Source organism: Diorhabda sublineata, chromosome 11 (assembly GCF_026230105.1).
Source record: "Diorhabda sublineata isolate icDioSubl1.1 chromosome 11, icDioSubl1.1, whole genome shotgun sequence".
Lineage (NCBI taxonomy): Eukaryota > Metazoa > Arthropoda > Insecta > Coleoptera > Chrysomelidae > Diorhabda > Diorhabda sublineata.
In genome coordinates, this window is record NC_079484.1 from 218,132 (window position 1) to 232,015 (window position 13,884).

The 13,884-nt window shown below is 29.7% G+C and overlaps 2 protein-coding genes and 1 non-coding gene across 5 annotated transcripts in view; 1 reads left to right on the forward strand and 2 right to left on the reverse strand.

The window, feature by feature from the left end:
* The window catches only part of LOC130450080 (TNF receptor-associated factor 4), a 41,569-nt gene extending 36,644 nt beyond the window's left edge, over positions 1-4,925 (reverse strand). The window contains exon 1 of the mRNA XM_056788266.1: positions 4,714-4,925. The gene's annotated coding sequence lies outside the window, so the exon portion shown is untranslated. The remainder of the gene's footprint in view (positions 1-4,713) is intronic.
* Positions 4,926-6,389: 1,464 nt separating this feature from the next.
* Positions 6,390-6,462, reverse strand: Trnaa-agc (transfer RNA alanine (anticodon AGC)). Its single transcript has one exon. It is a non-coding gene; the product is annotated as a tRNA-Ala (tRNA).
* A 1,572-nt stretch (positions 6,463-8,034) lies between these two features.
* On the forward strand, positions 8,035-10,788 carry LOC130450250 (SAP domain-containing ribonucleoprotein). Of its 3 annotated transcripts, none has more exons than XM_056788547.1 (5): positions 8,035-8,413; positions 8,537-8,686; positions 8,745-9,020; positions 9,371-9,490; positions 9,545-10,788. In XM_056788547.1, the coding sequence occupies exons 1-5, from the start codon at positions 8,300-8,302 to the stop codon at positions 9,728-9,730; spliced, it is 846 nt and encodes a 281-aa protein (XP_056644525.1). In that variant the 5' UTR covers positions 8,035-8,299; the 3' UTR covers positions 9,731-10,788. The 3 variants fall into 3 exon arrangements, with proteins under 3 accessions (XP_056644525.1, XP_056644523.1, XP_056644524.1); XM_056788546.1 differs by having other exon boundaries at positions 8,241-8,413; positions 9,371-9,487; XM_056788545.1 differs by having other exon boundaries at positions 8,238-8,413; positions 9,371-10,788.
* The last annotated feature ends 3,096 nt before the right edge of the window (positions 10,789-13,884 follow it).

The window sequence follows — 13,884 nt, forward strand, 5'->3', positions numbered from 1 at the left end:
CCATTACTAAGAAAAGAAAACTATCATAATTACAATGGACTGGAAGGATGTATGGTTCGGTATTACTATTTTAAATTTTCACTCTTAATGTGATTTTTATTAATATTTTTACGATGGAATAACTTTGAACGGTTCGTATGGTGAACCAAATAAAACGCTTCGTCCTGTTTAGCGCTGAAATCAGTTTCCAAAAAATTGAATTTATCCATCTCCTCGACAATTTGTTATGTCCTTATTGAGTCGCGTCTCGCTTCCCTTTTGGGGTGCGACTCAATTCGAGAGAATCTTTAAACTACAAAAGACAACTGTTAATATATTTACTCGGTCTAAAACGACTTTTAACCACGTACTCCACTAACCTCGAAATTAGATGACGGCTCGATACTTTACAATGCAAAAAAATGCACAATCACTTGCCAATTTTAGTTTTTACGAGCATTTCTCTAGAAATTTTTTGACCATAAAACATTTTTCTCTATTCCTATCGAACTAATTAATTTAGTTTTCTTTTAATGGTTATAAATAATGGTAAATAAAGAGCCCAACCCCGGCTAAGTCGTTGCAAATCACGCCTTTATCCAACATATTCTCTCTCTCATAGATTTCATTAAAGTAAATGCATTATTAACATCAGAAATATTGTTTGAATAGATAATTTTGTTTTTCTTCGTCATAATTATACCTGTTTTGTAATGTTGTAATGCTTTAGAAGGACAAATCCGCGCAATATTAATTTTTTTGTTTCCTTTCCAGTTTATTCACTCAGAATCGATTAATTATTACATTGTGAAGTTTATTGAAACTAGATACTAGGTTTGAAAACGGGTTTTAATTATTTTAATTGTGATTTTAACGAACTTGTAGTGAAATATGTAATGGGTAAAAAGCTTCACAAAATTGCAAAAAGATATTGAATCGACATTTCTATAACATGGTACAGATATTGAAAAAATTGAATAAACAATAGACCGATTTTAGATTTCTTATACCTCATCAGTATAACGTATAATCAATTTAGACTTTCGAAATTACATAAATTCCCATAGAGTTGAAAATCAGTAAAATTGTTTAAAATACAATTGAACGTAGAATTTGAATGTTCATTATCATTTCCGTTTATGGAAAAAATTTAATTCAAGATCAAAGGTCAAAATAAGAGTTTTTCGCAATTTCTAGGCAAACGGTGAGTTTTATCATAAAAATACCTCAGACAAAAATTGTAGAACATAAAATTATATACAAAAAAAGTATTAATACTTTTTTTCGTACGAGTTACCGTTTTTGAGATATAATGATTCAAAAAATTGTAAAAGTTGTATTTTAATGGTTCTTACATTGAAATGAACCGAGACTTGTGAATATTTATAACAAATTTCTGATGACTGGTGGGAACTGTCATAAGTTCATCAAATAATTTATCAATTGACGAAGATTTTGCTAAAATTCGACGATGTTGTTATGCAACTTCAGTATTTCTTGTGAAATCTGAAACATAATAACTTTTACAACATTTTGAATCGTTATATCTCAGAAACAGTAACTCCTACGAAAAAAAGTATTCATATGTTTTTTGTAGATAATTTTACGATCTACAATTTTCTTCTGAGGTATTTTTAGGATAAAACTCACTGATTTGCTGAAAATTGCGAAAAACTAATTTTTTTGATATTTGACATTGATCGTTATATCTCAGAAACGGTAACTCGTAGGGAAAAAAGTACTTATACGTTTTTTGTAGACAATTTCATGATCTACAACTTTCGTCTGAGGTATTTTTATGATAAAACTCACCGTTTTGTTGAAAATTGCGAAAAACTCATTTTTTTGACATTTGACATTGATCGTTATATCTCAGAAACGGTGATTCGTACGAAAAAAAGTACTTATACGTTTTTTGTAGATAATTTCATGATCTACAACTTTCGTCTGAGGTACTATTATGATAAAACTCACCGTTTTGTTGAAAATTGCGAAAAACTCATTTTTTTGACATTTGACATTGATCGATATATCTCAGAAACGATGACTCGTAGGGAAAAAAGTACTTATACGTTTTTTGTAGATAATTTCGTGATCTACAATTTTCGTCTGAGGTATTTTTATGATAAAACTCACAGTTTTGCTGAAAATTGCGAAAAACTAATTTTTTTGACATTTGACATTGATCGTTATATCTCAGAAACGGTAACTCGTAGGAAAAAAAGTATTGATACGTTTTTTGTAGATAATTTTACGATCTACAATTTTCGTCTGAGGTATTTTTTTGGTAAAACTCATCGTTTTGTTGATAATCGCGAAAAACTCATTTTTTTGACATTTGACATTGATCGTTATAACTCAGAAACGGTAACTCGTACGAAAAAAAGTATCAATACGTTTTTGTAGATAATTTTACGATCTACAATTTTCGTCTGTGGTATTTTTTGATAAAACTCACCATTTTGTTAAAAACTGCGAAAAACTATTTTTTTTTGACATTTGACATTGATCGTTATATCTCAGAAACGGTAACTCGTACGAAAAAAAGTATTGTAATGTTTTTTGTAGATAATTTTACGATCTATAATTTTCATCTGAGGTATTTTTTTGATAAAACTCACCATTTGCCTGGAAATTGCGAAAAACACAATTTTTTTTTTACTTTTAACCTTCATTATATCTCAGAAACGATGACTAGTGGGGAAAAAAGTATTAATACGTTTTTTGTAGATAATTTCATGATCTACAATTTTTATCTAAGATATTTTTAAGATAAAATTCACCATTTCACTGAAAATTGCGAAAAACTCATTTTTTGGACCTGTGATTTTTTTGATTTAGACTTTTACAATTTTTTGAATCATTATATCTCAGAAACGATGACTCGTAGGGAAAAAAGTACTTATACGTTTTTTGTAGATAATTTCGTGATCTACAATTTTCGTCTGAGGTATTTTTATGATAAAACTCACAGTTTTGCTGAAAATTGCGAAAAACTAATTTTTTTGACATTTGACATTGATCGTTATATCTCAGAAACGGTAACTCGTACGAAAAAAAGTATTGATACGTTTTTTGTAGATAATTTTGTGATCTACAACTTTCGTCTGAGGTATTTATATGATAAAACTCACAGTTTTGCTGAAAATTGCGGAAAACTAATTTTTTTGACATTTGACATTGATCGTTATATCTCAGAAACGGTAACTCGTACGAAAAAAAGTACTTATACGTTTTTTGTAGATAATTTCATGATCTACAACTTTCGTCTGAGGTACTTTTATGATAAAACTCACCGTTTTGTTGAAAATTGCGAAAAACTAATTTTTTTGACATTTGACATTGATCGATATATCTCAGAAACGATGACTCGTAGGGAAAAAAGTACTTATACGTTTTTTGTAGATAATTTCGTGATCTACAATTTTCGTCTGAGGTATTTTTATGATAAAACTCACAGTTTTGCTGAAAATTGCGAAAAACTAATTTTTTTGACATTTGACATTGATCGTTATATCTCAGAAACGGTAACTCGTACGAAAAAAAGTATTGATACGTTTTTTGTAGATAATTTTGTGATCTACAACTTTCGTCTGAGGTATTTTTATGATAAAACTCACCGTTTTGTTGAAAATTGCGAAAAACTCATTTATTTGACATTTGACATTGATCGATATATCTCAGAAACGATGACTCGTAGGGAAAAAAGTACTTATACGTTTTTTGTAGATAATTTCGTGATCTACAATTTTCGTCTGAGGTATTTTTATGATAAAACTCACAGTTTTGCTGAAAATTGCGGAAAACTAATTTTTTTGACATTTGACATTGATCGTTATATCTCAGAAACGGTAACTCGTACGAAAAAAAGTATTGATACGTTTTTTGTAGATAATTTTGTGATCTACAACTTTCGTCTGAGGTATTTTTATGATAAAACTCACCGTTTTGTTGAAAATTGCGAAAAACTCATTTATTTGACATTTGACATTGATCGATATATCTCAGAAACGATGACTCGTAGGGAAAAAAGTACTTATACGTTTTTTGTAGATAATTTCGTGATCTATAATTTTCGTCTGAGGTATTTTTATGATAAAACTCACCGTTTTGGTGATAATCGCGAAAAACTCATTTTTTTGACCTTTGATCTTGAATAAAATTTTTTCCATACACAGAAACGATAGGGAACTTTCAAATTTTATTTTCCATCGTATTTCAAACATCAAAATTATCATTTTCTCGAAAAAAAAAAAACGGGATGCATTGGTTTTTCAAAGCAAAAAACCATTTTCAATTCAAACACCATTTTGATTTCTAAAAAAAAAAACAATAAAATAATAAATCCACGTGCAAAAGTTGTTCGGAAACTAAATTTTATAGTGAAACATTTTGAATTATGTCCGATTTTTTCGTTTCAACGTTATTAGCGCGAACGATCCTCTTAATTAGACCCAACCACAAACGTTTATTATTCACGACCTTCAGAGGTAGATATTAAACCTTCTCTGGCGTAACGATAACCAATCGAATGTATCTTCCTAACATAGAATATCAACTCAAAATAATTAACGTATAATAAACTTTCACCTGCCCGTTCATTACGACAATCAACCCATAAAATACGGGCGGTAATTTTATTTATTTAAAAAATTTAATAAAAAAACGTAAAATAGGAAAAGTACCATGACATTATGGTATTTCAAATCAAATAATCGCGAACGAACGTCTTACCTGTCAATGGTAACCCCCAGCGGCATCCTCGAAGAACCGGTAAATCCCCGCTCGAACCCACTCACCAAAACTCATTTCAACCATTTCGAAATTCCAATTCACTTTTCATCTTAACGTTTAATCGTCGCGTACAACACGTTAATAATCACAATACGTACACGAAGGTGTATTGTCTCGTTGGAACGACAGTGGACGACAGGTGAATAGAGTTGGAAGTAAAATACGTGCAAAGTTAAAAACCGAAGGATACGACGAGGCCGGATGTTTGTGTTATGGCGGGGTGTGCACTTTGACTTTACGACATAAATATGAGGGAAATTACTTATGACTTGCAAAGGAAACGTCTCGACGATGTTTTTTCCATAAGAAAATCGTTTCCTGCTTGGAAAAATGATATTTTCAATAGAAACTCAAAAAAATCTTTTATTCGAAACTTAAAAGTAAAAAGTAAACGGATTTCGTCCAAATTTCGGCGAATTTTGACGCACCGTGTAGTACCGGCTTAATTAAACACCCCGTTTGTACATCGGTGATACTAATGCGTTGTAATGTACTACCGAACCCCTTGGATTTGTAAATAAATTCTTGTTTTTAAAAATTCGACTCGTAAAGTTTCCAATTTAACGAGCGGAAACTGGAGGTTGACAAAGGTCGTTGTCACATATATATATATATATATATCTACAGTTTTTTAAATACCGGAAAACCGATTTGCTGACCGGAACCTATATCTCCATATCAAGCATATTAATTACGTCTTTAACGCCGCTATTTTAAATTATTGCCGATTGAAAATTATGTGTCGGACGTGTGTAAACATGTAAACGTGTAAATTCATCTACACACTATACACTTAACTTACAATAATTTATTTATACCGCTACATAAACTTATTTATATATCAATAGACTTTCCTTGACGTTATTTAAATGAAATACTGTAATAATAAAAAATAAAAACTCGGCGCGTATTCGCCGAATTTTAAAATTCCGTTTGTAGCTGAACAGGGCCGGCCTAAGGACCCATTTCTCGAGCTTGTTAGATACAAAAAATTAAAAATACAAATAGGGAGGAATTTAAAATGTTAGATTTGATTTAAAAAATATAGAAAATATTCATTTGTTTGTATCGAGAGTTAATTTCCAACCGCCATATTTGTAAAACAAGAATTTAATTGATTACCATTGAAAAATAACATTTCAAAGTTAATTTCCGCGTAGGACGACGTTACCTTTATAAGTAGATCATTAATAAATTCTTCACGTCTTAGTGAAGTCTTAAGTCTTAAAAACGATGATTTTTTCGAAAAATCTGCAAGTGCGATTAAATAAATATGTAATACGTTTTGTGTACAGACTTTTTCGTCTGGTCCTGTATATGGAAGGCACTCCCCTTCTGTGTATACGCTTGGTACCTTTCAAGTACCGGACCGATGATGTCCAGGTGGACACGCGACCGGCAGATGTTATTTTATTTAGGTATAAACACGATCTGTAAACCTACCAATTTATCATTGATCAAAATTTGATACAAATTTTGAAATAACATTTACAGTTATTATCTGTTTTTCTTTTATACAACTTCAATAATTGATTCATCTTTTAAAAGTTCCCTTTCTAATTTAGTTTAGACTACAATTTGTTACGTAGAATTAAAAAAAAAATAAGAAAAAGCTATGGAGGCGCCGGGCATCGATCCCGGTACCTCTCGCATGCTAAGCGAGCGCTCTACCATCTGAGCTACGCCCCCTGCCGATTCAAACGAATAATAAGTGGTATTGATTGTTTAAAGCAAAATTAAATAATATAAAAATGAAATACCTGATTATTATTTTTTAAATATACTGTATAAATGAAGTAAATTAACGAACGATAGTTGTAATTTCCTTTAAAAACTCATCATCTTCCGGTGGCGGTCACCACGGTTGACTGAAGTACAAACAAAGAGTTTACATTCCACACATTCCTTCCCACAGTTTATTACAATTAATTATTTAAGTTGTAGACGTTCGCACATAATGTTTTTGTCACGAATAGATTTCCAAGATTCTTTTTGTTATAAGGAATTACGCACATTATAAATTACAAATTATTCATCAGTCTTTTCGATCGATTTTTCAGATATATATTAGTAATCATGAAGACAATATTTGTAATATCTTTTTTATCGTATACTTGTAAGTAATTTTGATAAATTTAACTTAATAACACTATTCACATTATATATTTACGAAAAGAAAAAAAGGCCGAAGTAAAATAAGCACCTGGTGAAAAGGAATGTTATGTGGTACATATGTCGAAGCAGCTGTTGAATGGACGTTCGCTTTGGGCTGGTCGATTATTGGGACTCCATCCGGTGAAGGCGACGACGGAAGGGTTCCATAGAGGATGATATATGACCAAACACTCTCAGAAAATTTCAAAAAAATATTTGGCAACTTCACGTACAAAAAGTATTTTTTATAATGAGATTGAAAATAATGTAAGTACACCATTAAAAATATTAGGTTCAATTACGTTTATTTTCTAGTACTGGTACTGATATTTCCAAATTCAAAAATAACGGCTATACCTATACCTCCATATTTGTTATGCAAAAGCCAGTTAAAGAGATTCTTCACATGGCTAATTTCACCTGTGAATTACTGACTAGTAAACATCAGGCTTCATACAAAAAAATCTTACAACGAAATGAGTAACACCATATGTTTGTTGTAGTAAACGCCCTATGTAAATAACGAATTCAAATATATATTTATAGTTCAACAGCTGGGACACGTACTCATAATGTTCAAATAATTAAATGAAATTCTAAATGTATTAGATATCTAATATTATATTTAATAAGGATTAAATTTATTTCAACGCTATGAAAAAAGTAAATAATTAGTTCGACACATTATTAATTAAATATTTATACTGCCATCTACGTAATTTGAAGTGAAACTTGTATTCATTCTTACAGTAACCTTTACATTTTTTATTACATCATCGTAGTTTTGTTATATACATTATTCAATAGAGTGCAGCACAGTCTGTTGAAATTTGTTCCAATCTAATTGAGGTTTAATCAGTGCAGTTAAAACAAATTAAATTTAGCATTTTTTTATAGAAATGCATCAAATTCAAATTAGATACAGCCATCTATAAATTAAATGTCATACTTTCATAATTTTATAGTTGCCTTTAAATTTCTGAAACTATAATATATCCTTCGCTCAATAGATAACACCATAGTCATAGAACTATTCAGAACAACTTGTATAAATATCTATAAACAAATATAAATGTCATTTGATTCGTTTTAAATATAGTGCAGTGGGAAACTGAATTGTTTTAAAAATAGGCGTAAGAGGTGTCGAAATATTCTTAAATAATTAAATTCCAAATCAAGTAAGCGGTCTTTAAATTTACTATTTTATCTATGGTGTTATCATTATTAGTACATATACCTCGTTTATAATTACGTATTGATCCGGTATACTTTATCTATTTGGATATTTTTTGTATTAATAATAGTTTTATAAATAATTTATGTATATTCAGTCATTAAAAGTTGATGTACGTTTAATGTAATATCGTGGTTTATGATTTACGAAACAAGCGGTTTCATGATTGGGACAGAAGAAGTGAAAACACAAATTTTCAAAATGGCAGATGAGAGGTTGACTGATAATTCTATAGATTTTTCAAAATTGAAGGTAAAAACAAAAAAAATATTACTACTTTCTAGACTATTGATCGAATATTTTTATTATAATTAACTGTCGATGGATTAAATTATTTTAAACTTAACGTATTGAGGTTATGTGTTTTTTCTGTAGGTACCCGATTTGAAAAAGGAATTAAAACAACGAGGACTAAGCACAGCTGGTAACAAAACCGAACTAATCGAAAGGTTACAATCAGCATTAAAAAATAACGAAAATATCGGTTCCGAATCAGTAGATGATTTGGAGGAAGATTTATTGAACGTAAGTAAAATATACCATAACGTATTATACATTGTCGATTTGTTACGTTATTTTACAGGAAGACGATGATGAACATATAGATACTAATGAATCTGTTATCCTCGAAAACGATTTAGACGAATCTCCAAATATTAATAAAAGAAAAATCGAAGATACGTCACCTATTGAAGTTAAACAACCCAAAAAAGTTGTATTAAACAGGAATAATATCAATTTCGGCACGGATAACGAAGAAAAAATTGAGGAAACTATAGTTAAAACTATAACTGCAGATGCAATTGATAAAAATGAAGAAAAAAAAGTTATCAAATTGTCAGATTTAACAGCAAAAGAGGTAAGTGATTTAAATGTATTGAACTTATTTCTGTATTTAATTTTTTTAATGTCTATTTGTATCGTTTTGCACGCTATTTTGAGTGGACTTATTTTTATATTTACAAAATTGTTGATACAAGGGTTGTTCAAAAATTGGAATGAGTTTTAGTATGGGGAGGTTCTAAAACCACAATCTTATTCTCATAGTGTCTTTATTACACATTTTAAAACGAATTTAAGTCTATAGTTGCACTTTAGGTTAGGAATTGACTGATTCTTATCTGTTATTGCTTTTATAACGATGTTAAATGCTTTGCTTTGTCCCTTTTTATTTCTGTTTTAATAAGATGAAACTGTTTGTATCAACAGAGATTGGAGATGAGGGCCAAAAAATTTGGAGTTACAGCATTGAGCGTGGACGCTAAAAGAGCCGCGAGAGCCGAACGCTTCGGTACCACCTCTAGTAGCAGCATCACTTCGTCAAAAGTAGTAAGTCGAAACAAAAAAATTGTAGGAACGCTTCTCAACAGGATTTTTTTGCAGAATACCAGCGTTGATATTTTGAAACAGAGAGCGGCGAGATTCGGCGGATCGGTATCGTCGACCATGTCGAATTTGGAAAACAAAGAAAAATTGGAGAAAAGAAAACAGAGATTCGGTTCGGTTAATGGTGTACCGGAAAACGATAAGGCGCAGATTCGTTTGGAAAGGTTCAAACAACTTGTATAAAATGAGTTTTTCCATATTTATGTTTTTTTTTTAATATATTTATATGATTCACTAGTATTTACGAATTTTAAATATATTTTTTTTATTGTCGTTTTTGCAAAAATTGTTTTTTTTTCAAATCAGTTCATATTTCATTATATTTTTGATATAATAATTGTTTATGGGTTAACATCTTCAAGTTCTTTTTCTATTTAATTGTTATTATGCCAGTTTCTTTCTTTTCGGAATACAAATTGCATTAAAATTACAGTTTTTTCACTAATATATTCGTATATTGATGATTTCTAGTGGAACAATCTCCTTTGGGTGTTGATTCTTCTTTTGTTCTGTCATAAACGTTTTTGTTACCACTGAAATATGCATCTGCAGTCGAGTTACCCTCTAATTTTCACTACTGTTTGTAATCTCGGTCTTTCTAGTACTTTATCTACAGTGTGAAGCAAAAACACATGTCGATATATGCATTTATATTTGAACTATTTAATAATAATCCTTAAAAATGCATTTTATGTTGTTTAAAAATGTAAAATTATCCGAATTAAACATTTTTTTTACTATATCGATTATTTTTCACAGTTTTTACTGAATTTTGAACGTTTTATTCACTCGAGTGGAAATGAAATCCTAATTTTTGTTGTTTACGAATTGTTTTCAACAAATTAAAATATGACTAAACTAAAACTCCAATTTGATTTAGCTTTCCTATTTTTTGTTGTTGTATTTTTCCATTCGTAATTTTTCTTTCATTCGTTTCGATATTTCTTCCCCTAATTTCAGCAATTTTCCTTTGACTTTCTTATATTTGTCTCATAATGACAGACCTTGTATTCATATCGTTATGTTATAAATATCATTCTTATTTTAATAGTCGTTTTATTCTCAAATTTCCTATTAGACCTTAAAATTAATTTGATTTTGTCTCGTAAATATTTTTTACGTACTTAATCGCAAATGTTAGTGAATTTCCATTGCCATTGCCATCTTATAGGTGATTAAAAAATTTCAACATTTTTAGTGTTATTAATTTGTATTAAAAAAAATAAAAATACGTTTTCTAATAATTGTTTCATTAAATTATCCGAACCTAACCTAAAAGTAGTCGTTATTCTGCATATAACATTCTTCAGATATACAAATAAACTTGATAAACAAAATAAGTAAACTCAAGGTTTAAAAACTGATAAAGTAATAGCGAAAACTGTATAATAATTGAACATACAAAGAATTAGAGATTCTTAAAATTACCAAGTCTAAAAATCGGTTCAAGTTTTCGTCACGAACAATAACAGAAGATTATGTCAGAGCTATCTATAAATAGAAGAAGAACTATAAAAATTTCTTCTACTTTCAAAATATATTAAAACTGTTACAACAAGCCTAACTGTAAAATGATTGAGTGAAAGCTTCTGATAAAACAAAAAAGAAGAAAACTTGTCAAGCTTATGAACAAAGTCGTGATCGAAACTTATTACAATATTGAAGTCTAAACATTCTATAAACAAACTGATCTAAAAAATAATTAAGTAAAAGTCTCCAACTCGACAAAAACAGAATATATGTCGGATAATCAATTAAAGTATATTTCATTACTGAAATCTAAACATTTCAAAAACAAACCTATGTAAAAAGTAGGTAAGTAAAAGTCCTCAACTCGAGAAGAAAAAGAAGAAGATATGTCAATTAATCAACAAAAGAAATCTTCTAAACTCAAAATTCATTACTGAAATCTAAACATTTCAAAAACAAACCGATCTAAAAAGTAGGTAAGTAAAAGTCCTCAACTCGAGAAGAAAAAGAAGAAGATAGGTCAATTAATCAACAAAAGAAGTCTTCTAAACTCATATTTCATTACTGAAATTTAAACATTTCAAAAACAAACCGATCTAAAAAGTAGGTAAGTAAAAGTCTTCAACTCGACAAAAAAAAGAAGAAGATATGTCAGTTAATCAACAAAGTCGTATTTGAAACTTATATTTCGATAGTTAAATAATGTAGTGTTTGTACATTTTATTTATATGTTGATTCCATATTTATTTTTGTTTAGTTGTATAAACCCCTACAACAAAATCATTTGTTTTATTCTCCTTTTGTATGTATAAATAACTTTTGAACTCTACTATACCTTGTTTAGATCTCGAGTCATAAATCCACCTATCCTATTCTTCTCGACTAAATACGGCAAACTCGTCTTATCTGATTGTCCGCGAATAACTAATAATAAATGAATAAAAACGTTGCAGTATCGACGTTATTGTGGGAAAGTAAAAGTTTTATTATCTCGAAATGATAATGGTGACTTTGCTCGTTCATTTTGGAGAAATATCCAATAATCCATTATTTAACTATAAAATAGCACATGTCAGCGACGACAATAAAACGGCGAGTTTTCCTTAAAAGGATCTAATAAAACTTCGACTAGTATGTAATAATATAATTCAGAATCATTCGAAAGTGGGTACTGAATGTAAACGCAGACTTTAATAGTATAATTTAGAAGCTGCATAAAGTGTTTTTTCTTGTAATTCAAAAAATTTATTTACCAAAGGTTAAAACCACTAAATTGACAAAACAGGCCATGGTAGTGATGGTCGACTCGAGTTGGGCGTAACTTTAGTTGAATTCAGAAACTGAACATTATTTCAAACAATAATTTCCATTTTTACTCTAGTTTGTTTAACTTTCCCAATATATTTTGAATAAATAATTCGTCGGCTCAAAATAGTAAAAAATTATTCACTATTCCATCCATTTAAGTCGAATTCCATTACGGGTTAAATCGAGTTTTGTTTTTTAAATTGACATATGACATTAACGGAATTTAATATGTATAGAGTTGGGAGTTTCTAATCACATTTCTGCTAATTAAAAATAACTGTTTAATAAAAAAAGGTTACTATGTTTTTTGCAACAGCAACAACTATTTTTTTTTGTCTACGAATATTAAAATAGATTCTCAGGAGAATATAGTAGTGGTATTTTAAAACCAAGGGGATTAGTGGAAATTATAATTGTGATTAAAGTAAATATATTTAACAAATATACACGTTAGTTTCGTTATTGATTTAAAAGAAAAACTGTATCGTTAATCGATTTATGAATAAAATAATAGAAGTATCGAATACTTTTTCTAATGAATAAATTTAAATAAATAAACTCCCATCTCTAAATATATTGATTGGAATTATATGCTGAATGTTTGGTTGCCTATCTTTTTGAACGACGTTGAACGATCTAAATAATGAATTCTTTAAAAAGTATTCGGTTATTTCCGGAAAATGAGTTTTTTAAATAAAAATTACATGCATTGGTACGTGAATATTCTTAATCTGGACCTGTTGAAATACAGCTCATTAAATCGCGACGTACTACACCAAGTAGGCAACCGGTCCGCGCACGTTCTACTACAACACCCATTAATCAACAATTACTGTCTCGTTTCCAATGGCAAAATAGCTTTAAAGTTGTAAATTAAATCTCTGATATTGATAAGAGATTAAATAGGTACAAAGACTATTCGATGCGGTTTATTAAACAAATAAAATAACTGAAGACATTACAAACAAGTAATTTGAGAAAATAATATTTCATTCGACGATACAATTTGTTGAATTCCGGTTCTGTAATTTTCAGAAACAGTTGGCGACATTTGGGCCGTCAGGGTGTTCTCCTTTTCCTAATACTTACGAAATATTTGCTTGACGTATTGTTTCACCGTTTATAAATTGTTTGTTTTGAGAAGGGGTCCATTGAGATGAACCGAACCGCTCGGTCTCTTTCAGGCAATTGTAAACTGCTTTCCAGCCGTTGCGGAGTGTGTTTGTTGATAGGAGAAAGCGTTGATGGAACGGGAATGTCGGATCATGTTACAGTCGAAAACGCTTAAACTCACTTGTACTAAAATCCTTTTTAATTTTAAGGTTATTAATAAGTTAGTGTTGTTGTACAGTTAAATCGTATTTTCATCAAAAAAAAAAAACTCTATTTCCTTTCCTTTTCTTTTCACGTTTCCATCACTCGAAACTTACTAGATTAAAGTGAGATAGATCCGTCACTCGAAACTTACACGTCATGGTGATTCAATCATGATAATAGATTAAAGAGAGATAGAAAATTGTATATGATATGTTTTGTTATTTTTTTCTTTTAAATCTACT

Bases quoted from the DNA above. Each gene is read 5' to 3' on its own strand.
- LOC130450250 (XM_056788545.1), top strand. From the start codon at position 8,300: ATGATTTACGAAACAAGCGGTTTCATGATTGGGACAGAAGAAGTGAAA. The intron at 8,687-8,744 runs GTAAGTAAAATA...GTTATTTTACAG, and splicing joins TGGAGGAAGATTTATTGAAC to GAAGACGATGATGAACATAT. The intron at 9,021-9,370 runs GTAAGTGATTTA...TTGTATCAACAG, and splicing joins CAGATTTAACAGCAAAAGAG to AGATTGGAGATGAGGGCCAA.